At 48.5% G+C, this 27927-nt stretch overlaps 1 protein-coding gene across 6 annotated transcripts in view; it reads left to right on the top strand.

The window, feature by feature from the left end:
• The window catches only part of PDLIM1 (PDZ and LIM domain 1), a 46098-nt gene extending 21118 nt beyond the window's left edge, over positions 1–24980 (top strand). Inside the window, exons 3-8 of one of the 6 annotated variants that reach the window (XM_082486091.1) lie at positions 645–729; positions 11865–11926; positions 14002–14307; positions 18149–18303; positions 21330–21447; positions 23165–24980. In XM_082486091.1, the coding sequence (XP_082342217.1) occupies positions 645–729; positions 11865–11926; positions 14002–14307; positions 18149–18303; positions 21330–21447; positions 23165–23351 (913 nt within the window). In that variant the 3' untranslated portion in view covers positions 23352–24980. Of the gene's footprint in view, positions 1–644; positions 730–11438; positions 11630–11864; positions 11927–13939; positions 14308–18148; positions 18304–21329; positions 21448–23164 lie in introns of those variants that run through there. The other 5 variants (XM_082486095.1, XM_082486094.1, XM_082486092.1 and 2 more) reach the window with 5 other exon arrangements.
• Positions 24981–27927: the final 2947 nt, after the last annotated feature.

Genomic DNA, 27927 nt, shown 5'->3' with positions numbered 1-27927 from the left:
TATGCAGACTTTCTCTTGGACACGTTATGTCATCTCAGTTCTTAGTTCCGTTGCAGACTTGGACCCATTTTTTTTTTTCATAATTTCCAAAAGCCTCTGTTCAGCATGGATACCACTGTATAAATAAGAATAAAGTTCTGGAGACCCAAAACAAAAAATATTTCTAGCTTATCCAAGGCACAACATCAAGAACAAAACGCTCTCTGTATAGTCAATACAGACAAGAATCGTTCCTCTTCCTGGCTCTACCCATAAAAGCTGAAACACAGTAATTTGACTTGTCCCACTTAATTAAAGGATCTGCATCTATGGGATATCTCCAGCTTCTGCTGTTTGGGTTACCCCCAAGTCTACTGCCTGTGTTGGAGCCTATGCTTGCTGTGTTGCTAGTGGAGTTCCAAAGGATAAGCCAGGACAGTCACTGCTGAGATCCTGTCTTTCTCCAAGGACCTTATACAATATAACTAAGTCATTCAAGTTACATGCCTAAAATGAGGCTGTCTAGATTCCTCCTGATGTGGATAGTGCTGTATACAAAAGACTGGGGAAATGTTTTCAGCTGATGAACTTCAAGTCTTTTAATAACAGTAATGATGCTCAGTGATGAAAGTGGATTAACTATTAAAAAAATCTGTATGTTGCAGAACGGAGTCAAAAGTCTGGTCTCCACTTGTAAATGAGGAGGGAAAGACACATCCTTATAAGATGAACCTGGCCTCTCAGCCGCAGGTAAGTAATGGAGCATCTGCATGCTCCTCTTCCAGCTTACTCCTATCCTACTTCAGAGCGTTTTCTGGCCTGATGCTCCGAGGAACTGAGCGTGTGTCACTCCGTTGGTCGCACTGGGGATAGCACGTGCCCCATACCTCCTAGAAATGACACGGCCCTCGGAGACCTTCAGAGACAGACTCCCTCCCTCGTGGTCGGAAGCCTGCTGCTGTGGAGAGCTAGTCGGATACCTTGCCAAGGGTAAGCTGCTTGGTTCAGAGGCGTTGTCTCCTGCCATCTGCATGCTCGCACCTACCATGGGGCACAGAAGGCACTGTAGAGGTGTGGCTCAATAAATTATCGCTGCTGTTGCTAAGGGTGTTGATTTTCATAGATAAGAGGGGATGAAAATGATTCATTCTTAGTGTTTTCTGCTGGTTTTTTTTTTTGTTGTTTTGTATTTTCCTCTTACTAGCAGGTTCTTACTAGCAGTCTAGCTGTGAAGAAAGTGGAAGAGAAACACACCAGGCTTTTATGTTTTTATCTGTGGGGCAGATCTTGCAGCCTCTAAGAGGTTGGTTTTGTAACCCTTTGGCAGCCTTGCTTCATCGGTCTGCTGCCTCTGTCAAGTAAACGTAGTAATAAGTGACCTGTGTGAGGGCATTGCCTGGGCTAGGTTTAGAGGATTGTGCTGCACAAATCTACAATAACTGCACTAAAGTCAGTGGCATATCTCCAGGTTTTCACAAGGGCAGTGACATAGATTCTGGCCCGAGCGCACATCCTGCGTGAGTCTTTCTAGCAAAATCGGTAGAAATAAAACTAGTTTGACTCTGCAATTAATTAAGTGCTAATATGCTTGTTTGGGTTGGAAAGGACCTGAACCTAAAGTAGCACATATGCAGCAACACCCTGCCCAGACCTTGGCCTGGGATCTGTCCATGCTCCCTCTCACGCCAAGCTGCTGTGTGTTGCTTGGCTCAAGAGCGTGGTGCGGCATTCTCCAGGTATTTCATAACTCAGCCAAGTCACAGTGGGACACTGAGGCATTTGGACTTAGGTTGGGATTGGGCCATGCTGTGACACCTGCCAGTGACACCGTTGAGCTGAGATCTAGGCTGTCTTCTGCTGCCCAAGCTCCTGGAGATGTTCTGCTGCAAACCTTGAGACTTGGGGGCTATCTCTTGCCAAAGGAGGTGGGCAGAGCCTGCACTGAGGCTTTGCTGCAAGGCTGCAGAGGGCTATCATTTAATTCGGCAGGAGACCCGAACCTGGAGATCAAGTCTCTAACCCAGCCATTAACGATAATTCAGCTAAATGCCCCAGAATTAAACATAGGGCACTACACATGCCAGGCAGGAGTTTAACGTAGCTCACTAAGCGTAGTTAACTGCAGCGAGAAACCTGCTGCTGCAGCCCCCTGTCACTAGCTGCACCACCACGCTTTCCCCCCCAGTTCGACCTGGGTCACTGGATAGATATCCACTGCTAGTCAAGTACTAAACACAAGCTATTTTAATTAACTGATGCCACCTCTTACTTAAACTCATTTGCTATGGCAGTTTTAACCCTAATCAATGGCTCTCCTGTAGTCCGCTGCCCTCCGGGTGGGGTGTTTGTACGTGAGACAGCCCTGCAGCGTTTCTGGGAGCCTACTGAAGCTCTGTAAGAAACATGGGTGAGAGGGACTAACCGTAACTCTAGTCTTTGACTTACAAGTCATGCCCCACTTTCTAAAGTGCAAGTAAAGGGCATCATGAAGGTCAGACTATGCAGGATTTGGCAATAATCCTGGCAGTGGAGCACATTCGCTTCTAAACTGTAACCTTAGTCCTAATCCTGGTCCTAGCTCTGGCCATCATATAGATATCCCGATGCTGCCAGTTTGTAAGCGTGGCACAACTGAATTTGTTGATACCAACCTGTAACTGACTTCAGCAGGAAAATTTGGTGAGAAACTGACTGCAGAGAGGTTCCTATAACAAACTTATCTCTGTACAGTGACCCTTGTCTTAATCCAGCACTAGGAACCAACTGTTGCCTGAAAACTAGGCTTTGACCCCTTGTGATGGCTGATACTAGAAGAGTTTTATTTCCTGGTGTAAAAGGAAGGCTCTCAGAGAAGTCTTGCCTTTCTTCTTCCCTTCCCTAAAATGAAGTCAATTCAGTCATTTGCAGTTGCCTACATGAGTGGGGCTTGCTGTTGTTGAGAGCACAGGGCTTTCCTTTAAAGGGCTTTGCCTGCTGCATACTCCAACAGAGGAATTCAGCAGCATGAGGGAAGGAGTATCGTGTCTCCAAACCACAAGCTCCCACTTACTCTTCCTGCTTAACAGTGCCTGAACATCCTAGTCCGCTGTGCCAAAGAAAAGTGTCATGAACACCATCAAGTTTTAAGGTTTGGTTGTGGTGTTTTGGTTTTTTTTGGTTTTTTTTTTTTTTGGTTTGGGTTTTTTTTTGTTGTTGGTTTTTTTTTTTTTAAATACACACTCATTTCCTTTTTCAGTAGCTGACTGCATCAAGTAAGGTTTGTGGCAAGGTCTGTCAGCTTGGAGCATGAAGTCAGCGGAGCGCGGTGACTCCTGCCAGAGCCATGGCACGCCGTCAGCTGGGTCACTCCGGGGCTGTGTCTTTGCAGCATCACCATAGCTTTCAGCCAGGCCTGCTACAAATCAGCAGCAGCAGAGTGCAGAAGATGCTGTGCGTATATATACTAGCATGGCAAACTGCTATGAATTATATCATAGCGATGCTGATCTCATTTTTATAACAGGGTTGGTAGAAGTTGTGAGTAGAGCCCACTCTTCGAAGGCGGCCCTGTCTGAGCTGTTCAGGTTTTTTTAGTTCACTCGCCAGTGAAAACAATATATTTGCTTTCCTTGGCAGCAGTCTCATGCAGAACGTTTATTAATTCACTTACCAAAGAAAACAGGACATACTGAGTCCAAGTGGTTCATTTAAGACCTGATCCAGGGTCCTCTGAAGATGTTTCTCACTGGTTTTGCTCACAGCCCTTTTGATGCGGAAATATAATCATACATGCGAGTAGACTTATTTCGGGCTCAAAAAAAAATGCTTTAAAACTTTTGCTGTAGAAATTGGACTGCAATTATTCAAATAAGTTTCCACAGTTCTTAAAATTAGGTAGTTTGATGTTGCCTCGCCTACCTTCAATATCTCAACTGAAAGTTCTCACAGCACTTGTCTACCTTCTTTTCCTCTTCCCATTTTATTGATGCAGTTAAATAATTAGATCTTTGCAAAAGATCTTGCGAAATAAGTTAATTTTCAGTTTGTCTCAAGAACTGTATGACTAGCTACTTATTTTAAGATCACTGTTTACGCATTTTTTTACCCCATTTGAAATAAACTATTTGTTTACTTCTGTAGTCCTTTTGGAGGCTGATATTTGGTGAGATGCTGCATTGTCCTGTGGAAGTATTTTCCCTTACTTGGAATGCAAGTTCAAGATACTTTTATGTGCCTTTGGAAAATAAAAAGGCATTCCACAACCTCCCATGCATTCCCCGAAGTCCTCAATCCCAAAACTGACTTCATTGTCTAAGCTGACCTTTGCCCATGAAAGAGCTACAGCCTTACTCTTATTTCATTATCATTATCTTTATCCTTCTAAATTAATTTGAACTGAGGCAAGAGTGATGACAAAATCACATTTCATCAAAAGGTGCAGCAGCTTATCGGTGGTGATGGCTCAGCGGCTGAGCCAGCTTTGTTTTGGGTGTGACCATGGCAACATTAGGGGAAGGAAATGACAGAGTTGTCTTAGTATATTTACTCAATTATTTCACTTGCACTTCTCACCCAGATCCTGAGGGCGATCACTCAGTGTCATTTTCCCATCAAGAGCTTTTCCTAACCGCAGTGGGAAAGATTAAAATAACATGTCTGCCTCTCCCTTCTGCTTAATGTTTCTTGAGGAAAAGTGAGCACAGCAAGAGAGAACAAGTTACTTGGTGACTAAGGTAATTTTAATGCTTATAACACTGACCAGAGAGCAGCGTAACTTTTGGACTCTGCCAGGCTTTCTGGTGATGCTGGACCAGGCATTAAGCGTGGCTGTATTGCCCCTTGGTAAAGTGAACAATAAAACTCTTTATCCCTCAGACTGTGCCATGTCTTGTCAGACCTGGGCTCTGTGGGAGAAGGTTTGTCTGGGTTGTTTTTCCCCTGTATTTGTAGGACACTGAGGTCAACGGGGCCTAGGTCTCTGAGCTGGGTGAGCTCATGTAGGACGTGAGCTGGAAGAGACGAGCTTCGAGGGCGGTCAACACCAGGACTGCCTCCAAAAAAGCTTGTCCAGCTGCCTGAAGGCCACATACCCCATTTGCAGCAAGGGACAAGTATTAACGTCACCCCTCAAGAATGTCAGTGAAAAGTCGTGGTTGAGATGGACAGATCAGCTCTTTTTAACCACAGAAGATATGGGCTTTCAAATGTGAGGATGTTTTGTTTGTTTGTTTTAAGTGAGAAATAACCTCCAGACATGCAGCTGGAGGAGCGCTGGAGGTGAATCACGTTATTTGTGGGATGACAATGACAGACAGCCACTTCTGTCTTCCCAAGGTTTCTTGAGAGTGCCTGCCCTGTCCTCCTCGTCTGCACGGAGTGATGTCATTGTTTCCATCTTGTGTATTTTATCTCCCTGGATACGGAGAAGGCAGGGGCTATAGAAACTGGGTGTGTGGCTGGCTTGGCCTTTGATAAGGCCATGCATGTGTGGGCAATGCATGAAGCAATAGGTATATAAAGTAACAACATTGCGTTTCAGACGAGGGAACCGTGCTGGCATATCGCGACCTGCTGGTTTTGGTTAAAAGGCGTTACTGCATGGATGTGGAATGTGTTGGGGACGCGGAGGGAGAGGATGTGGGAAGCCAGCCTTGTTGTTTTACCCCCCTACAATAACAAAACCCCAAACCCTTCCTAATTTCTAATCGGATTTCAAAGCATTGCAAAAGATCTTTCCATAGCTGAAAAACCCCAAACAATAACAGAGGGAGAGGTGAAAGCGAAGGCACTTTTTAATACTTGTGATCGCAGCTGATGAAGCATAGCATGGGGTAGAGTTTGCCATGAAAATGTCCTCTTCTGAGCTATTGCCGCATGTTTGGCGTGCGCAGCCTCCCCCCCGGCACACCGGCTGGGCACGAGCATGGCCTCAGCTCCCTGGGCGGCTTCGCAAGGGCGAGGATGGGGCCGGAGAGGAGTTTGGCTGCCAGACTCCACTCTCCTTCCCCGCCTGCAGGACCAGAGTGCTCTCGTTCACCGAGGTTTGGTCAGGGGCCCATTTTCTTAGAGCTGAGTAAACATTTATGCTGAGAAACATTTAATCTTGTTTCCTCTTGGCGTGGCTCTCGAGGTGTGCAATCCAGGATCGCCCACCCCGAGCCCCTGGGCTCTGACTGGGGGCACAAAAACATCCCGTGTCTCTGGGGCCTAGTGGGGCAGCAGGTTTTGCTGTCTCCCTCGGCTGCGTGGGGGGGCCTGTGGGGGCTTTCGCTTCTCCATCCAACTGCAGAGCCTGGCTGCTAATTTTTTTTTTTATTTCTACCATGAAGTTGTGACTCCCCTGACTCTCAGGGCTGGAGCCTTATGAATTCCCTGCAGTCTTGAAATCACCACTCTGCACCTGAGTTCTTTTGGTGGCTTCAAGCAGCCCACCCCCACCTCACACTGGACCTCCCTTTCCTCTGGGGGCTGTGGGGAGGTGGCCTGGGAAGGGGCAGGCAGGGGAGGGGGACAGTAGCCGGTGCCTGTGAGGCCCCAGCCCTGCTGGCTATCTTCAGGGCAGGGTGAGGAAAACCCCATTTCAGGGAGAGGAGTGCCCAACCCCTCATGTCTTCATTTAGTTTTGTTCTGTTGGTTCTGTTTTACCTCAAACCAGGACATTTAGCAAGTTCAAAAAGCCTCCAGGTTTTTCCTGTTTCTGGTGGCGGTGAGGTCAGTGCAGCCAGGATGGTCTTGGCCACATCACCATGTGGCAAATGGGACAGAAGAGCCCACCCTCACCCCAGACTGTCCCCAACCTGCCTGAGGACACCCGGGACTGTGGAGGCATACGGATATCTTTATGGCCCTGGTGCCTGGGCTGTGCCCCAGCTCAGCTGATGGAGGTGGCTCATCCTGGGCTGTCTGTCCATCTGTCTGCCTTGCTGACAGATGGGAATTTCCCGTGAGTCTGGTGCCCCGATTCTCGAGACAAAGCGGTCCCATGGTGGTCACCACGTCCATCTCTGGTGCATGGTGAGGAGGAAGCAGCCTACATGGCGAACCGCTGGCTGGCACCAGGCATGGGGGCTGATTGCTGACGCAGCCGTGGGGATTTCACAGGCTGGGCTTCAGCATTGCCGAACATGGCCTGGTGTGAGCAGGACGAAAGGGAGGAAGAGGCCATTGTTTTCCCAGATAATTCCCCATGACGCAGCCTGCAGCCGGTGCGGTAGGAAATGCTGATCCGTTTCCTGCCCCGGCGCAGGGACATTTTTCCCTGTCCCCACAGCCTGGCACCATGGCTGCGGCTGGTGGCTCCCTGCCGGGAGGGCCTGGATGACAGCAGAAGCCCCTTGGCACCCAGCTGGAAGGGCCACTGTGCAGTGCCTGCAGCACACAGCAGCGTCCCCATCTACCCCCGGAGAGGACTACTGCCACCAATGGCCAGCGCCCAGAAAACCCAACTGGCAGGAGACCTGTGTTTTCGACCTGATACTGGGGTCCTATGAACCTTGTGTGTCCTTGGGATTAGGAAGTAGCTTTTTCCCTGGGATGGGGAGATTTGCACTAGTGCCTGGAGGACTCGGGAGCATGTACGATCATACTCCAAAGCCTCTTGGAGCTTATTCATATAGAGGAGGTATTTTCGGGTAGGGAGGAGGCTGTTGGAGGAATGGCTCCTCTGGCAGTGGCTCCCTGAGTGGCCCTGATCCTGTTGGAAGTCAGCTTCTGCCCGACAGGGGACTTTTGGAAGATCAGTCCATTGAACTCTATAAACTTGAAGTGGATTAGTGGAACTGCAGCAATCCTCTTTGTGCTCAGTCACTGTCATCTGGTTTACAGCATCCTCATGTTATGTGTCTGTTTTCCTCCTCGAAAGTCCACTTCATTTTGAAAGTGAGGTAAGAGGAGACCTCTCTGAGTTCAGAAGCAGCACCCTGGCAGAGAAGTTTGTGCAGTTGCTAATCCATTTTAGCTTGGGCTGGACACTCTGCCAACCCCTCTGAAGACATACCTCAGCAAAGAAAGGAAGCTGGTATCTGTGCAGACAAAGTGTTTTAACTATCACAGTATCAGTTTATGGTGGTAAAATATTGCTCTTGAGTAGCCTACCCAGAGGCTTGGAAGCTTCCATACCCCAGCTTGAGGCTGAGGTAACTGCTGCCATTAACCCTGCTCGCTGCTGACTGCCGCCCACTGCAGACAGGGCTGGCGTCGGGGGACTGAGGCAGCGCCATGGCTTGCAGGAAGGGTGAGGCAAGCGCTTCTGGATCTGCCTGCAGATGCCAACAGAAGATGTCTCCAAAAAGATCTAATATTAGTCACGCTCCTCTGTACTAATGATGAAGAAAGAATGGGTCATGCTCTGTCTGGGTAAGAGTGTGTCCTTGTGTCAGACTGACGGCTCTTCCTTTGCAAACAGCCCATTGCTCACTGCTCTTGCAGTCCGTGTGCCAGCCAGGGTTGCTGTTTAAAGCTGCTTGCCCCCTTTTCCTTATGTTGGTCCTGGGACCACCACAGCCTTGGAGATGCTGCAAACCCCAAGCATCTCAACTGCATAAACCAGACACTTCCCCTGCTCATGCAGACAGTATAGCAGTGTTTTTGTGCTAACATTTTTCATTTGCCTGCTGGTGGACAGGTTTTTGGGAGTGTCACATTTATGATTTTTTTTTTTTTTTCCAATCTTAAGTCAGAAACTCTCACATAAACACAGAAGTCCAGGAGCTGGGGCTTTAATAAAACTGCTGCCCAACACAGGGTCTAGATTGGCAGTTCTGGGTAAATATATTTGACAGTGAGAACATGCTGTCATTTGATCTTGAGTTTGCAACATGAAAGCACTTGTTCTTTGCAAATTCCTTCTACAGCTCGAGCAGAAAGAGCAGCACGGCATGGCCGGAAGTGCTGGAGAACTTGAATTATCCAAATGCCCTTTGTAATGTTACTGCTCTTACAATACTTGTCTGTAGACTTTCAAGTTATATACCTTCTATGCTGTTCTCCAGATGGGATTTTCCTAATCTAATCTTCAGACACCACCTTCTGCACCGATATCTCTATTTAACCTGTTATAAACTCCCTTATAGTCAGTGGACTTTATCCACATGAAAGCTACTACAGATGTCCTGACACTTTTGAAAGCTTAATTTATGGTCTTGGATGTTATTACACAGCAGAAAACCTACCTGATGGCCAAAAGCGGTCCAGAATGTCCTATGTGGATTCTGTGCCTGAGAGCGTGTTGCAGTTCTTCTTGGAGTTGAGGCACTAATGTGATTTCACCCTTTCTTCCATCTGTCTGTCTTTTTTCTGAATACTTGTAGGAGCTTAAACATCCTTGAGGCCTCCATCACTGTCAAACTGATTTAGGCTTGGCTGACAGATTCAAAAGTCTTTGGTGGGGGTGGGAATGTGTCCATGTGCTTGTGGCGTATGTAATTGAGACGCCTTACTTAGGAAACCAGATTTTTTTTTAAAATGCCCTGAATTACTTCTCTTTTTCTAATTCTTGGTTAATACTTAAATGTTTCCTCAATACAGATTATGATATGATTTAAACTTTGAACTAACTTGACGTAACAGTATAACCCCTTTAGCCTAAAACTTCTGCCTCTGTCTTTCATTAAACCAACTATTTATATACATGTCTGAAACCCTCTCCTACTTGCGGCCTCCAAATGGTGGGCTAACGTGTATTTAATACTGATATAAGATCACTGATACTTTTCCCCATGGTGTGATATACAGGCTGAAGTAATGATTTTTTTTTTTGCTAAAATGCACAGTTTCTGCCATGGGAAAGACTATTTTTATGAGCACTGTTACATGCTTTGAATGAGATTGTAACAAAGGAAGATTAGCTAATTACTCCAGGGTCTTTTTTCCTTTGGTGTGTGGGAAAGCTTCATGGCTGACTTCCACACACATTGGCCAGAAAGCCGTGGGAGAGCAGTCCCGCCACCCCACACCTGAACGTCTTGAGCTACGCCACTGATTTCAGATGACTTGTAACTCATGAGTGCATTTGGATCCATGCCGCTCTTCACTGAGGGATCTTATGCTGTGCTTGATGCCATAAATAGCGTTTGAGTGCCATGAAGCGAGATGACTCCCATCTGTCAGTCTGGGAATGCTAGCCAAGTGCCTAAGGAAATATGGGGACATAGAAGTGATTTAAAGAAAAATTTGTAGGGGGATTTAGTCATCCTTGTTTCTAGTGAGTGTTTATCCTGTAACTATAGCTCTATCAAACAAATGTCGTGAGATGTTCAAAGGGTAGTAAAGGCTCACTTCGTTGCTGTAGAAGTCAGCGCCTGTATGGAGTGGGAGGGGGAACCGGTTGTGTTAATTAGAGCTGGGAACCATTGGCCCAGCATATTAAGAAGGGCCCTGTTTCATCCTGTGCCATTGGGCGTTAGCCCTGTAGTGAAGCCATTCCCAATCTCTACAGCTGGCTGAAACATTTCAAAATGCACATTTTGGTGCTGTCTTTTCGCACTGGATATTTCAGCCACCTCTGTGAATGTTAGTCCTTTCTGCTGCCTGCTCTAGTGAGGCCCTGTTGTGCCCACTTCTTGCTTTGGTCAAGCGTCTTCTTTGGGGAGAAATAAGCCCTGGATGTTGTTACCTCTGCCCCAAAGCTGCTAATTCCCAGCCTGCTGAACTAGTGATGGGGCTTAGAAATTTCCCTATTTTTGTTAGCACTGCCTGTGATTCAGAGGAGACTTACTTCATGTCTTATTTAACTTGGATTTGGCCCCTTTCTTATTAAATTGTAACCAGTGTTTCTATGTATTGACTAATACCTCTGGAAGCCTTCAGTTTGCAGCAAACCCATAACGTCTGGGTGATATCTCATATTTTTGGCACTGAAGAGGTCTCTGGCATTTAGCTGCCGCTGTCTGTGGACAGTCTTTAGTATTAACAAGGGTCACCTTCCCACCTTTACTGTGGGAATTTCTTGTCCGGAAAGTCCAAAGTTGTTCACCAAAGACAGCTGTGAACTCTGGTCTTAGCTGAAGGAGCAGACATGCTCCAGAGCATTTGTGATAATGACAAACCCCTTCTTTTTGGGTTGCCCTTACCTAACGAAAGCCAAACTTTCAGATGTCATTGAAGAGTGCTCCTCTTTCTGTCCCTCATCTTCACTTTTCCATAGAAATCAGCCCTGCTTTCAGGAATTGCAAGGAATGCTTAAAATCACGAGCTCCCAGGTGTGTGGCAGCTTGAGCTAATAGCTCTGGCAGTGTTTCTGAGCTCTTATCTTCCCAGCACGTCAACTCTGAAATGTCCTGGAGGTCAGCCTGAAGCCATCCAGGACAGGGCCAGGGGCCCTCGTGACATGTGGAGGATGCTCGCCACCTTTGGTGGTCGTGGTTACGTGCTCCTCAGCTGACACCACACGCAAAGTGGCTGCTCACTCCGGGCTGCCCCATCGCATCCCACCTGCATGCCTGAGCACTTCTGATGTTTTGCCTTTGCTCCTTTGCATGCAGGAAATAAGGCACATAGGAAGTGCACACAACCGGAGCGCGGTGCCCTTCACTGCTGCCACCGCTTCTGCCCCCAGAGTGATCACTGCTCAGTACAACAGCCCAGCAGGCCTCTACTCCTCTGAGAACATCCAGACCTTCAACAGTGCGGTGGAGTCAAAGACATCACCTGGGGCCCCGGAGCCTACCAAGCCGTAAGTATCTTCCTCGCCTCTCCCTCCCTGCCCGGGCCCGCAGGAGAAGGCTCCAGGAGACGTGAGCTCACTGTGAGGGTACCCGTTTGTTAACCTGGAGAAGCTCTCTTTCAGGACAAGGGAAGAAGCAGAGGCGTGAGCGTGGCTGTGGTTCCCAGGGGCAGAGCTCGGAGGAGCGGGAACTGTTCCCTGAGATGCAGAAATGAAATTAATGCTGTTGTGTTTCTTTGTTTAGCAGAGACCGACGCAGTTTCCGCGTGCGTTCAGCATGACATACCAGCCCGCTGGTCTGAACAGGTGCCTGATAGCTTCTTACGAGCACTTTGTTAGTTAGCGTTTTGGGCTGGCTTTGTGGGCAATGCTGGGCAGGAAGGGGACCGGCTAGCGCAGGAAACATACGCATCCCGGTTCCCGACTGGCCTGGAATTCATGGACAGGCTCTGCCTAAGTTTGAATCATTCTATTTTTTATTATTGAACCTTGTTTTTCATGGGAGTTTTAAAAAGTAGCTGAAACATTCATACCTGTGTGAGCGATCTTATATATGGGATTGGAAAGGGTCCCAACCTTAAATGGACCTATTGATTTTTGTGGTTGCATCTTTTCCCAGAAGTCCAAAGTTCCTCTTTTTTCATTGGAAGCAATAAACCAGGAGCTTTCTGAAATCTCTCTGGCTCTGTTGGTCAAGTTCCTTAACTTTCCTAAGTCTCTATGTAGTGGTAGCAGACTGCCTGGAAGACTTTGGCCACTTTTACAACAAAAGCTGCAAGACCAATGCTTTAGGTGGTACTTGACTAAGTTCCTGACTTGTGAATGGGGAGACAAATGTAACTTCAGCCTCTGCTTTTGCAGGGCTCCAAGACCTGAGATTGTGGGTTACCACAAGCCTGAAAACTTGCCCCTGACTGACACCAGCTTCTTGCACTGGCAGCCTGGTCTGCAGCACGGGCCCTTCTAGGCAGAGTTACGGAGCTGCAGCTGGCAGACAGGGTGACAGATATTTGTTCCTAATTTGCTTCTGGTAGACCTCAGCAGCCTCATTCAGGGGCTGAGCAAAGGCAGAGCATGGACAAGGGAAATCTGGCTCTGTGTTAACCTGATGGGACCATTTGGCAGTCTAATACCATCTCTGGTCTAGTCTGGAGTCCCCTCCAGGTGAGAGTACTACCTGGAAGCCAGGTGTATTTGCCTGGAAATTTGTGGGTGATCCCTTTTTTTCGCAGGGATCAGCAAAGAGATGAGTTTCTTCTAGTGCTATGGCTCACTGTGCTCCTCCTAGCAGGAAGGTCCATTGCCAGCCATGCCGCGTGTGGCGTACGTGGCATCTCTATCATCTTTCCCTTGCTGGACCACAGCAAGTTGCAAAGGAGTGCTGGGGTGGCCTGTGAATGAGACCTTCAGTGCTAATACACTTTTGTTTACAGAGTCATCAAAAGCAAATAAATAGCTGCTGGATTTCAGTGAGAGCCAAGGGCTTCACCTTGCCATTAAAAACCAACTGTGGTCTCCTGGTACACAAGGACAGGTTGTGTAGGTTCTCCCTTCACACAACCTTCTAGTTGCCTTTAATTTCCAGCACGTCTGGTTTGATGAGTTATTTGTACATGGTAAACCTTGCCATGGGTTTACCTGACATTTTTCTGCATCTCCGTTCTGCACCCAGCAGACACACAGACTGTCTGAACCTGGTAGCCTGATCCTGCCACTGCACATGTGACATGACAAGGGGACCTGGTGCCGGGTCCATCCTTAGAGGGTGTGTGGTGTAAATGCACAGGGCTGTGGTACAGACAGAAAGAGCAGCAACCCTCTCTACTGGGCTTGGTGTCCCAAAGCTGGCAGGGAGGGCAGGAAGAAGTCCTGCTGCTGAGCACATGTGTTTTAGGATTGGAGGTGTGATTGCCCCTCGGTAGGGCTCCCAGCCTAGCTTTGGGAAGGGCAGCAGTGAAGGTGGCATTCCTTGGCTGGACAGTGGGACCATGACTGTGTGCTCCAGTAGCTAGTTCATAGGGAAACCCCGGCTGCCATGTCTTTGTTGCTTTCACAACCCCTGAATTTGCTCATGAGTAGAGTGACTGCATTTTAGTTTTTGTGTGGACACACCTGGAGCTTGAGACCAGATCCACAGCATTAGCTAGAAGCCTTTAATGTTAAGTCATGTATTCAGTGGTGTGTCCCTCCGGCACAAGGAACAGACAGTATTCTGCAAGTGCTTGTATCGCTTGGAGTATCTGGTTTAGCCCTTCATTAATTTCTTCCTTCTTTCCTTTCTTCTTCCTCTGCATTTTTGCCTCAATTCCACAATGTAAAACCCAAATGAACCCCCAAACAAACGCAACTCAAATTGCCCGTGTGAACACGTGGGCCCGTAGCCGCCCATCGCCGACGAGCCCGATGCAGGCTCCCATCGCCTCCGTCTATAACCCTCTGCAGGCGCAGACCTCCAAGCTGCCGCAGCGGAGGCACAGCACCTCCTCCGTCCCCAGCCAGGTCCGAGTGGGGCCCGAGCAGCTGAAGCACGCAGCCCAGGTCTGCCCCAACAGCCCCGTGGAAGTGGAGGTGCCGGGACTCAAAGTGCTGCATGTGCAGTTCAATTCTCCCCTGCAGCTCTATTCACAGAGCAACATCATGGATTCCCTGCAGGGACAGATCTCTTCCGTTAGCCCCGATTTCCCCAGGTAACCTGCCAGCTGCCTCTGCAGACGGCTCAGTGCATCTGTTCATCTGCATCTCGGTGTCCACGAGTGCCTCGTCCCTGCCTGTGGCTCACGGCGTTGGCCGGTCACAACAAAACAGCATTTACATTTCACCTTTCTGACATTAGTGCATGACTCTTCACAGGAGCTTTCTCTGCATTGTGTCTGTGTCCAACGCCACGGGAAGCACCAAGTCATGATTTCGGTCTGTCAGTGTGTCCATTGCCCCCTGCGCACCCATGCAGCAGGGCCTTGGAAGCATAAGGTGGCTTTCCTGGAGGAGCCACCTGCAGCAGATGGATTTGCTGGGGGCAGGAGAGTGCTTTGTCCTGAAACCTGCTGTTTCTCCTGTGCCAAAACAACTGTTGTGGTTTGCGACTGGAAGGTGCTGCTGCACGTGTCATTGTGCTTTTCTTTTGCTGGTTGTAGGCTGGTCCATGGGCGTACGCTGGGTGGGTTTCATTTCAGGCTGAAGCAGGTCCCCATGGGTCTTCGTCTTTGGCTGATAACACTCATGAGATGGGAGCAGCCTGGGCAGGCACAAGGCACGTGGAGGACCCAGTCTGTGTTCCCACCCCTGCCCACTTGTCTGCACAGGTTGCTGCTCTTGGGGCTGCCTCTTTGCCTGTAGGAGCAGAGGATGCTTGATATGCTCTGAGGTCTGCAGGACCTGCAGAGAGCCTCAGCATCACGAGGCCTGGATGCCTTTGATGTTTGCTTTGTGGCAGTTGGGAACCAGCTGGCCCGTGCCTCTAAATGACTGCCCACAGGGGTTTACAGGGACAACTTCAGTATCAAGATGGGTGAAGCGGAAAGCACGTTTAGCCATCTCGCAGGAGGGCTCTAATCAAGGCTGAATTTGTTCAGAAGATGCAAACCTTCAGCAGAGTTACCCCGCTACGTGACCGAGCAGCTGCACGACCTGTGGGTCAGGGAGGTGGTCAGGACCATGGCCTCTGTGGGACAGAGTGAAAGGGTACAAGCAGATCTCATAGCTCCTCAGCTGCTCACAGCCCCCTCCTGGGTTGAGAACCGCGTGCTTCAAAGCAGAAAAGCTGGCGCCCTCACCCATGGATCCACACAGCCAAGCTTTGCCATGTGCCAGCAGCCAAGAGATAATGGGAGGCTCTGGATTTACTCTTGCCTTGTTACTCGGTCCAGTTACTTGCTGTAAGTCCCTGCCCTGGCTTGTAGTCCATACCGTGCACGCCAGGAGGTCACACTCTGCTGGCTGGCTGTGCTGGGCCGGACAGCTGATAACGCTCCCAAAGGAGCCCCAGGCATCAGCGGTTGTTTCATTGCAAAAGCGACCGCTCCAAGTACTAGGCCTTCCTCTAGCCCAGCATTGAGATCCTTGTAAACTTTACAAAACGCGCTAGCATAAAAGAGTAAAAATGACGTTGGTAAAGAATAAGCTGTGCTTTTCTGTAGGCACTGTGCAAGGCTGCGTCTTTATGGTTTTTATTACCATCTTCTTGCCAATTTTCAAAGCTCAGTGATCCAGTGTTATTCAGTCAGTGTTGCAAGTTGCCCATGGTAGAAGCAGTGAAATCCAGTAATGGTTGTGTGAATCCAAAATCCAGTAAAGGTTGTTGGAGTTGTCCCCTACAAAGTTTCTGCATCAGGGAACTCCATGCATGGAAAAAGGACACCAGTTGCTGGTGACTGCTGCAGATAAAGTACCTGTGTAACGGGAGGTGCCATAAATCAGCCGACATACAGAGACTCGTTATCCTGCAGGCACAACTCCTGGGCCTGTGGCCTTGCCCGTTCAGAAGATGCATGTGCTTTTTGATGGGTTATTTTATTTATTTTAAGCAGCATACCCTTCTGCCCTGACAAGTTGAGGTATTTCACTCTGCTGGTACGATTTCTAGGATTTGGGGGTTTTTATAGTCTTTCGGAAGTCTTGTATATGCAAGTATATCTATAGGGTGCATACCTGGCAGAGCTAATCTGTATGTTTTGCGCACTGTCACGATGCATGGTTGAAATGTGATGGCTTTGTTTGACTCTAGGGCTCTTTAAGGTGATTTAGCCTTTGCTTTTTGAACGCATGTTAGTGAAACATTCTTAGTATGCAAACTGCAATGACAGGCTTCTTGCCTAATGTTTTTATGGGTGGATGGAGCGGTGGCAGTATATGAGTTTGCATAGGATGAATGTAATGTGGATCATGGATTCATTTGGGATAACCTGGAACATTTTCTGTGTAATAGAAGGCACGTCATTATTTTATTTTGCGTGAGAGGCTTCAGTAAATGAGATTCAGACTTCAAGGGTTCAACTGCTTGCAAGTCTAATGTGCTTCCTGCTCCACTGAAAATTACTAAAGATGGAAACATTTTATGAAATTCTTTTTATGGAAATAGCATTTTATAACACGTGCAATGATTTTACCTCTGATGCTTGAGGAGTTTATTATGTAGAGTAACTCCCAGATGACTCAGCTGCATATTGGCATGGAAAGTATGCAGTTTCCTCATCAAGAAAAAGATTTCCCCCTGCAATTTAGTCTGAACTTCAGGATGTTTATGTATTTTTCAGGCGATCACAGGGTGCAGGGACGGTGAAACCTAATAGACCATTTACATTTATAAGACTGCATTATGTAATTGAGCTGTCAGAGGAGACTTGTCAGTTGTCTCATTTTTCCAGCCACAGAACCTCCTGTGTCATTTAGTCCATCCCCTAGCCCAGCATTTGGTCAATTTAAACCATTGATTGAAATCATTCCCAGTGGGTATTTGTCTGGACTCTTTTTAAATCCTTTAGTATGGAGGTTGCTTACCTGTCCACGGCAATATCTCCTCTGGTATTTCGGTGTCTGTCTGTTGGAAAGCTTTTCCCAAGGGATATTCTGAATATCTTCCTGCAGTTTTAAGCCTGTAGTTTATCCTGGATAAACTGGATGTGGAGAGCATCCTAAGTACTGCCTCCAGCCTCTGTTTTTTTTCCCTAAAGACCCTTCCAGTGGCACAATGACCACCCTTTCAGCCACCCTGCACCATGAAAGGCTGCCCCTGCAGCACCTCAGGCTCTAGGCTGAGGGTGCAAGTTGCTTATGACATGAATGGCTGCGGCAGTGCCTCAGGAGGCAGCTGAAAGGAGGGCTTAGTCTTAGGCAGAAATCTCTTCTGCCCTTGACTTTTTCATTAACCTTAGTTAAATGCTGTAAATGGGCTGTGGCTCAGACTCTCCACCTATAAAATGGAAATAATAACACTCACTTGAAAACCAGATTAAATTATTGCCAATCAGAGGATATTTAGTTAGATCCTACAGCTGTTACTTTGTGAAGGCAGCCTTTAGGACCAATTCATAGTGTACTGGCAAAGATTTCTTTTTAATGGAATAGACTTGACTTAATTTGACATTCACAGAGGTGTAAGGTAGCAATCTAAGGTAGTTTATGCATGCAAGGAACATGCATAGATGGCACAGCTCACATGTGGGATTCCCATCCCAGCACACAAGTTCTTTATTTTCCTATTAACAGAGCAGTGATTTCCTGGGGAGAAAGTTTTAGTTTCTGGAGTATATAGTAACTGTGAAGCAGGGAGAACACTTGAAGACTGGCCAGAGGTGATCGGTGAGAACCTGTTGACAGTGGCATATGCAGGTAGCCCAGTATGCTGATCCCACCCAGGCTGCAGCTGTCTTGTGCGAGCACATCCAGCACCTCCATGTTTTATGGCGTCCTGTTGTGCGTTTGTTTTGCACGTTCATTCTTCAGTCATGTGATATATTGTGAAAATTTTGCTAGAGGGACTGGCTTTAGTTTTCAGCAATTTAACAAACGTGTTCGTGGTTCCTTCCTCAGTCTAGATCAGCATAACCAGCCCCCAGGTGGCATTGTCATAGACAGAGAATCTGAGGTTTACAAGATGCTCCAGGAGAATCAAGAGTCGAATGAGCCACCCAGACAATCTGCTTCCTTCCTCGTGTTGCAAGAGATTTTGGAGTCAGAAGAGAAAGGTGAGCACTCACTGCACACCTAATCTGAGTGTGCTCTTCCCTTTTGCCATTCCTTGGGCTGTATGTGATGTTTAAGAGTAACATCTAAAACTTTACTTTCCATCCTTAGCTGGTGATTCTTCAAGGTAGCGTGTGTAGATGGTTTCCACAGAAACAGACCCTTTTACTAACTTTTAACTTCTAAATTTCCTCTCCTTGATTAGTTTCATGTCTATGGGCCCATATCATTGCTTACTCATCGAGTGCTCAAGAAATAAATCCCTACAACATTTAATTATCAAGAAGGAATTTTAAAAGTTGCAAAAACTCTTCTTTACTTTTTAAACTTTTCTCCCTTTAAGATAATACTGACTGATTAAAGACTGTCTTAGATTCAAGACTTTGAATGGTACCACAGGACAGGGCTCTTCAGTGAGTCCTAAAGCTTCCAATCTCCATCCCTCTACACAAGAAAAAGGATCCACTTCTGCAGCCGAATGTAAAAATCTGGAAGCTGGGTTAGAGCAAGCAGTTCATAGCTTTTAATCTCTGAAACTTCACTCTGCTTGGTGTTCTTGATCTGACATCCGGACTTGTGCAATTCAAGGATATAGACTTTAAGATAAAAAACCTAATTCACTTAGATGGGGGCCAAATCATACTCTCTTCTCCTCTCAAATAAAATAAAATAAACAAATAAATAGGAAAAGAATTCCAAGAATGACTTTTCCTTAGGCCAGCTGAGATTTTGTCTATTGAGTTATTAGCTTGGCAGTGGTACGTTCAATTTCATCCAACAAAAGCCTGGTGCTGAGATATTTGCCACAAAGGGAAACAGATCAGCCAAGTGCTGGTAGGTCTGAGGGATCTGTCAGGAAGGAGCAAAATGAAGGAAATAAGGAAACAATAGGAAGAAAGAAACTAAGATCTCAGAGACTTTAGTATGCTGTTAAAATACCTACCTGCACGCATCTTTTAAATGTTGAGTGTTTGCAACTTGCCCTTCAGGGTTCAGCTCCTGCATGGAAGGGACTGGAGTAGCCGGGACTTCTCACGCGTCCAAGGTCCTCCCCTGTGCTTAGTAGTGCTGAAGAAGATAAGAAGCAAAAGCCTCTCTATTTTATCTTTCTTTGAAGATTTGCAGCATTATTGGGATTCTCTGGCACAAGGTTTGCCTGCCCGATCACAGGCCAGGATAGGCTTTGGCATTGCTCCACCGTGAGCTGATAATCACCCATGCGGAGCAGGATTACACAGCCCCAAAGGAATGTCTGTCCCCCAGGAGACAGTCCCCCTGCCTGCCATGCCGCTCGGCCAGGCTCAAACACCCCCGCTGCTGAGTCAGATCATGTCCGAGGTGATAAATAGCATATTCGCTGGCTGCTTCTCCCAGCCTGTCTTCAGGCGACGGCTTGTAGGTTGCAGCAGCGAGCCATCTCCCCGACTGGGACGCTTCCCTCAGGGCATCACTGACTGTATCGGCTGTGCTGCCTTACACCAGCTGAGAGTCTGCCCCGGACACGGGGGCTGCGTGTGGGCACCAGTGCATGGAAGCACCATGGCTGGTCTGTGTTTAGACCTGACCCTGCACTCGTAGGTGGAGAGTGTTTCACAGGATGGAACAAGTCATGTTTCCTGTGGGTATTTGATTAAGGTGATCCCTTTAGAGACATTTAAAAACATGCTGTCAGTGTGGTTGATATGAGCAGAGTGCTGTTTGAGGCAGAGGGAGTGAGCAGAGGTGATAGGGAAGCGCCTGAAAATGCGGTTGCTGCTGCTTCCGTCCCAGCAAGGGTCACTTGCAGTAACTCTGGCACAGGCCAGGTGCTTCCTGCTGTGTTTGGAGGGCGCATGGGCTGCAGCCCCCCCCAGGGCACTTGCACCTCTGGACCAGCATCTCTGCACGCAGCTGGATGCAAACCTCTGAGCTGAAGGCTGCCCCAGAGTCAAAGCAGCACAGTGTCACCTGCTCCAGGGGTGAGCAGTGGTGACAGGGAGGTGCAAAGGGCAGTTCCCCCCTTTTTCCTTCAGCTCTTCTCAGTGATGCTGCCCTGGGCTGTGACATGTCCCTGACCTTGCTGGTCACCAGGGTGTGTCTTTGGAGGGTTTTTTCCTCCCCTTATACCAGGAAAAAACATTGCAGTTTGACACTAGTCAAAAGGGTTTTATCAGTGTCCCTCTCAGTCTGAGGTGCCTGTTGACCCCCTCTGTGTCTGGTGAAACACCATGGGAGTCTCTGCAGCCCTCCTTCCCTTGTTGCCTGGTGTTGAACCTCTTGTAAAAGACATATAGATAAGACTAGTCACATCAACGGTGTCATTTTGTAAGAGGCTCCTTTTTCACTGCAGATATTTAAAGGCTTGCCTCGTGTCCTGCATCTAGGATCCACTGCTGTTGTAGGCATCCAGGTCAGCAGATGTCTCCTGCAAAGGACCTGCAGGACATCCCTGCCCCAGAGAGGTTGCACTAGGGAGACACCTGAAGCATGCTACTCAGCAGCAGAGCGCAAGGTTATTCTCAGGGTCCCAGAGCCTGGCAAGAACAAAGAGTGTGTTAACTTCCAGGAGTCTTGGGGCGGCCAGCCCCACCATACGCCAGACAGCAGACTGGAAAAGTACTTTTGACAGTCATCCCTAGTCTGCCAGGAGACCCACCTCCTCTTTCAGAGCCCAAATCTGGCAATCAGCTTGACCCTGCGTGTGTGATCAGGACACGGCAGGCAGACTCCAGTGCTGCCAAGGCTGGGGGCTGAGGCTTTGCTTTGCTTTGTGCATCTGTGCATGCGAGACACATTAGCTGAAGTCTGATGGGCTTTTAAGATGCCCACAAACTCAGGCTCTCGAATTTCCAGGGCCAGGTTCAGCTGTGTCCCTTCTTTCCCTCCTCCCCACACACCCCTAAATCCCTGCCCACATTCCATGCATGAACCCCTGCCTCAGAGCTGGGGTTAAAGAACATCACCCCTCCCTCGCAGAGCATCTGCTTGGGAGGAAGAGCCTAGAGCCACGCATCTCACATGCTCTGAAGCACTCTCCTTCCACCCTCAGGAGACCCTACCAAACCATCTGGATTTAGGAGCGTCAAAGCCCCCACCACAAAGGTGGCCGCATCGATTGGGAATGCCCAGAAGCTGCCCATGTGCGAGAAGTGTGGATCTGGCATTGTGTAAGTAAGCCTGCCCCTGGGATTGCTGGCCGTGGCCGAGCATCCCGTGCCTGTGTGAGGTGCTGAGGCACTGCACCTGAAACACTTCACCTACCCACATCCAGTGCACCCAGGCGCCGGCTCAAGGCATGTTTATTCTCACCAGCTTTGATAGTGCTAACTTTGCAGTTCCCCACAGTGAGGCAGGAGCTGGGGTTCCCTCTACAGGTCTGTATTAATGGAAACCAAAGGAAGTCCCTGTGAGACAAACCTCGAGACAGTTGTTGCCGTAGGGTTTTGTTTCCTACCTGAAATGTGTTTATAGCATCCAGAAACCAAACGACCTTTCTGTTCAGGGCCCGTGTATTTAATGCTTTTCATGTATTGGTGCTTCCAGCCATGGAGTGGGGACTTGCCCTGGTGGTCAGAGGCAATGTTGTCAGGGAGGGCTGCGTTCTGCTCCCCGATCTGCTGTAGGACTACACACCTCTGCTGTGTTTGTGCAGACATAATTTTTGATGTCTGTGTGTATATATGTCCGACTTCGAGCACAGCACGGGCATGGGTTCCATACAGAGCTATTGACCGTAAGTGGGACAGCACAGGCACCCAACCTATGTCTTTGATTCACCATTTAGTTTCTCGACCACAGATTCTTTTACCCTCATTTTCTCCTTAGTGTTAATTTCCTTACAACCCCCTTAGCTTAACAGCTGACTCCAGTGGTCGAGTGCTGGAAGCTCACCTGCATCATCATGGAATAATTCAAATGTCACTCATGCTGCCCACCACAAGCTATCAGGTTGGTGCTGATACCCACTATGCTCTGATTGTATGGTCCTGGCATGTCTGGAGCACCAAGGACCGGCAGAGTCATTACAGAGAAAAGCCATACTCTGTAAAATATGAATCAGAGAGAAATCCTACAATTATTCTACCAGCTGGGTAGATCTGGAGAGAAAGTATAAGGCTATGAATAGCACTAAAAACTAATCAATTACGGAAAATGTAGATGGCTGCTGGAACAAAATTATACTCCTGGCAAATTGTTGTGTTGCTGCTGGTGGTAGCTAACGAGTTGCTATGTAGTTTTCCTCATCATCTGCGGGGTTAAGCTGTGAAATTTTCCAGTAAGAGCTGGCCCACATTTGCCTAGGTCCGTTCACTACAGCGCCTGAGCAGCAGCGGCTGAGATCAGAACCAGGATTTGGTCTCTGTGCTTCTGCCACACGTAGCAGGCACGTCAGTTGCTAACGAAAGGGCAGGGGCGAGCTGTGCAGCCTGCACCCCCTTGGCTGGTGGCAGGCGGTCTTTTCTGGATGTGTTCTGCAATCTGGTCATTTTGGATCTGGATTTTGCTCAACCAGATGGTCAAGCTGATGCCTGCTATTTGACCCTGGCCGTTTGAAAGCTGTTGGGCTGTCTCCAGCCATCAGCTAAAGATGCCATCACAGTGATTCTTGCCACCACAGGTGCCAGGACTGTTCCTATAAAAGTTAGGCAGGCCAGTGCTAGGAAACACTTTCCAGAAGCCTCCCGTGCCAGCACACGTTGGGTTCTAAAAGTGCTGTTAACATCTGCCTGACCAGAGGTAGAGCATATACTTTGACTTGTCAGGGGCAAGAGCAAATTGTCCACCTTCAGCACTGGTGTGGGTCTGGGCTGGGCGGGAGGTGGCCGGGGAGGAGGGAGGCAGTGGTGGGCGCCTGGCGCTGAGGAGTGCTGGTTCCTTCCCCAGAGGGGTGTTTGTGAAGATCCGGGACAAGCAGCGTCATCCCGAGTGCTACGTGTGCAGCGACTGCGGCACCAACCTCAAGCAGAAAGGACACTTCTTCGTGGAAGACCAAATCTACTGCGAGAAGCATGCACGGGAACGGGTGATCCCCCCAGAGGGCTACGAGGTGGTCACTGTCTTCCCGAAGTAAATCGCGCTGCTCACAAAGCCAGTGTGGATGGTTTCTCCTCTGCTGCTTTTCCTTGGAAAGCATCGTCCTTGCCCCCCTGCTGAATCTTGTTTGCAATAAGGAATGCTAGGCACGGCTTTGGTTTTCCTTGCCGTTATTAAGCCTCCATCTGTTCACATGAGATGTCACTAATTGTTCAACATTCTTTTTGTCTCCTCTTTCACTGTTTGGGGTTTTTTTTAATACACAGAATTTATTTTTTTCCCCGCCTTTGTGCTGTCAATTGCACAGGAAAATCAGAGGCCAAAGTCAGATTACAACTCTTCTGTGTCCCAGTTATTTGCCTTCTGTTTGCATTCAATAAACGGGGTGAATCCACAAGGCAGATGTGTCTGCTTTCTCCTGGTATCCCTCTGCACTGGACCGGGGTTCCCAGGGCAGCAGGAGAGGTGCCCAGTGCGTGGCTGTGTTTACCCTGGAGAACAGCGGGAGGGAATTACAAAGTTGAATCACACTGGTCTCGCGTGCTGCCCAGCTGCTCTTAGCAGCTGCCTGCTGGCACCCAGCAAGGGCCGAGGGGGCACAGCCAAGCCACAGACCAGAGCTGGTACTAGTGGCCTGTCCCCAGCACAAGGTAGCCAAGAGCTGCCTCAGTGTCCATGATGATGGGACCGGGCACTTCAGTGCTTCCCGTTACCATATCGTCCTGGTGCCACTCCAGTCCCCACTGTCACAAACTAAGCTCTATGAAAAAACGTCCGCTTGATGCTTGCTGGAAACCAGACACTCCTGGAGCAAAGAGTTTGAGTGGCTGCAGTCTCTGTCCATTCCGTGCCAGCTCCTCTCCCCCTGGCACCACAGGATTGGGTCTGGGTGCAGGCTGGTGAGGGTGGGTCTCACCACCATGCACCCCCTCATCCAACACAGGGCAGACCAGGCCATGGTTGTTTCTGGCTGCAGACATTTAGGACAGTTCCCTGTGTAAGGCCCCATGTGGGGCTTGTCCAGCCCTCAGTGCCACCAGACACACATGGCTGCTGGAGGGCACCTTTGGGGTTGATGTGGGGAGGGGGACACATGCCCCATGTGCACTGGATGAAGGGCTGGTGGTACCCCAGCAGTGGCACCTCCACCCACATAGAGCAAAGAAGTGGTCTGTGGTGAAGTTATTACTCTGCTTACACCCCTGAATAAGATGCTGGCTGTTCTTTTGGTATAAAAATAAACGGCTTCTAAAACATCCTGTCATCTTTGCTTTAAAACAAATGGAAAACGGAAGGGTTTGCAGCCACATAAGGGACCTCTCTGGGTTCATCTGCAACAGCTACAAAGAGTGATGTGCCTGTCCTGGAAAGTCCTGGCCATCTTCAGCAATGCTTTACTGTGCACTGTGTTTCCTCTCCTTCATGAGAAATCACAGCACAGCACAGTTGCCTTGCAAAGGAAAAAAAAAAAAACAACCCCCAAAAAAAACCACCAAACCAAAACATAACCCAAAAATCAATCATCATCTGTGGTAAAGCTGACCTGTCACCAAGATTATAAGCCTCCCACTGTCCAGCTTTTTGTACAGCTGGGGAGGGGACTAATTTACCAACCCAGCTAAACTTAGCTCATCCCCTCAGGCTCCTTCTAAGGGCAGTGGCAGGCAAGCAAGGATGGCATAGCTCAACCAGCAAACTCCTTGTCCAGGTCATCCCTGGGAAAAGCCTGGCCTCCCTCTGCCGCTGGCACGTGCCTGCACACACACCTGCACAACTCCAGATACTAAACACAGGCAGCTTTATTTTTCAAGGTGAAAGGGGGGGGGGGGGGTTGGCCTGCTGGAGTGAGATCTCCCCTCACTGCTGCTAATGCGGGTTAATTCTCTCCTGTCCATGGGGCATTTCTCCAGGGAAAGGCTGTTTGTGCTACCATGCAGCCAGGCTGGACTGGAGAAAAAGCCAGTGCAGCAGAAGAGAGCTCAGACGCGAGGGCTGAAGGAGTAACCCTATAGGAAGAGGTAGCTCTGGCTGCATCTCAGATTGGTGCTCTGGCCCTGCCGTGGCATGGGATGATGCTAACTTGCTCCTGGCTGGCTGGTTGCCCTGCAGGAGGAAAACACTGGCTGCCAGGGCCATCCAGTGCAGTGCACCCCAACGCTGAGCCCTCCAGCATGTGCTATGTCACTGCATGTTTTCATGCCATGCAAACATTGGTCAGCAAAACACAGCTCGTTCCAGATAACCTCACGAGTGTGCTCTGGCCTCAGGATGGAAGAGCCTGAACCATGCCTGGCATTTCCCCTGCCGTCCCAGCCCCAGCCCCACTTTGTGCGGGGCCCCGTGCCCTATCGAGCTCCATCCCCGGCCGAGCTCCTGCAGTGAGAGCTGGTAGCACTGCTGGGAAAACACTGATTGTACAGGGTTTGACGCAGGAGTCGGGAACTACAAAAGGTTTGTGGGGCAGCTCTGAAGGCGTAGGGATCTACTGCAGATAGCAGTGTTGATCCAATTTATTACCATGGGAACAGGCTAGCCAAGGCAATTCACATTCATTACTTGGGGAGGACTTCGATCCCTCGCTGTTGTAGCGCTCTGAAAAAGAGGAATGTATTCCTTTTTTATGATGCAGGACAAAATATTTGGCAACTGCAGTGTTCACTGTAGTCTGACTTTCCAAATTCCTCTGGAGTTTAGCAGTTGGGATCTGGAGTTTGTCAATAGGAACAAAATTGGTTAAGTTGAGCCGCCTCCTCCACAAGTTAACAATCACATAAGCTAACACATAAAGGGTTCCTATCTGAAGTGTCAGGCAGTTTGTAGGTGAGCTGGGGCCAGTCTCACAGGTGTGCAACATAGCACAGAGCACAATCTATCACTTTTAGCACAATTACTTGGTTTTCTGGTTGTGGCCTCTCCCTGCCACCTCCACATCTCCCACTTCTCCTTGTGCAGCAGACGGCAGCTGTGCGCTGCAGCTCCCAGTTGGCTTGCGGGAGCCTCCTTCACAGCAAAGGGTGGCAAGCTCAGCCACAGCGTGGAAAGTCACAAGCACAGCATCAGCTGTGGACCACGGCAGGCTGGAGAACAGGGCTTGCGTGGGACTGAGTAGCACACAAATCACTATTTTTTCAAACAGCTTACACAATTAAAAAAAGAGCCCACTGCTGGCAGTGACTCAAGAGATCTAGCCCCCAGGAGATAAAGCTGATAGAAAAGGGTTAAAAAAAACCAAACGCAAACAGCATCATCAAGACAGACCTCTCATTATCTCTTCACACCCCACACCACCACCACCACCCTCCCCCCTCACACAACAGCACAGAGCAGCATGGCCAGTTGCTCCAGCTTGCACATTTATGTTTCATTTGCTAGCGGCAACCCTGTGAGCTGATTGTTGTCAAGGTGGGGTCTTGACAGCTTAAACATCTTTGCGAGGGAGGAAAGTAAAAATACCTGAATGAGGATATGTGCAGAGCGCATTTGAGTGCTGGTGAAATGCCAGTAAATAGAGTCTAATGTGCGAGATAAGTTCACCACACATTTTCTTGTCATCACCTGTAAAAACCATCAGCAGCGTCTCTCCAGTCCTCCCTGGCTAAGAATATGAGCTGCTTGCCAGATTTAGAAAAAAAAAAAAAAAAAGAAAGAAAAATCAAACATGCCAACAGACACACAGTAGCAACACACAAGCAAGCCGAGACCCCATTGTTCTGGCCATGCATTTGGTCTCAACATCTGCAGACATCCCCAACAGGAGGAACAGCAGCTGAGTACATCTGTGTGTAGCATGGGACAGAAGCACTGCTATCAAGTCAGCAGGAGAAATCTATGCTTTAAGAATTTGTCCTCTATCCACTGAATTTTTATTCCCCTCTAATGGACAGTCAAGGGGACATTATTTCACCCAGAACAACTTAAAACTGTTTGCACCAGCCACCACCCCTTGCCAAGCATTGTCACCTTGTGATTACCGCATTTGCTTGCACACCTATAGGAAGGCAGACTGCTTCCCGAAACACCAGCACCCCTTACAGCACACCCCAGACTTTGTCCCTAGGCATTAAGTGCACAAATACCAACTGCCCCTTCATAGCTTCAGTGGCTAGCAATAGCAAGTGGGAACATTAGTCTTGACCACAGGAATAAGAAATACAAGCCCATGCCAAGAGGGTATTGTGCTTGCTTTAATCAGTGACATCCACAGTACTCTGGAAGCCAAAAAAAGGGGATCAAGAGATTGGTTCCTCTGCAGCAGCAACAACAACAACAAAAAAAAAGTGCATTGCTTTTGCTTTTTAAAGGCTGGTGAGAAAAGCAGCCACAGCTCTGCAAAGCCTCTCTAAATAACATCAAGCTCCACACATTGCTAAACAGTGACTGTATTTCACTAATGCTACCATTAGCATTAATGCTAGTTTATGCATTTTTAGGAAGGTAGCACTTATTTTTCAATCGTAGCTGTGCTGGCCATGGCACAGAAACTCTTGTTCATTTTTACTTATATTGGCCTCCAGTGGCATTAAAGTAGGTTGGGCAGGGTATATCAGTCTCCAAAAGTGTGGTAAGCCTGTGTGGAAATAGTTACTCAATTACTGTTAAAACTTTTGCAATTA

The sequence above is a fragment of the Vanellus vanellus genome (genome assembly GCF_965231255.1).
Source record: "Vanellus vanellus genome assembly, chromosome: 7".
Lineage (NCBI taxonomy): Eukaryota > Metazoa > Chordata > Aves > Charadriiformes > Charadriidae > Vanellus > Vanellus vanellus.
Note: the sequence above shows the minus strand (reverse complement) of the source record. Positions and strands in the feature narration are given on the sequence as shown.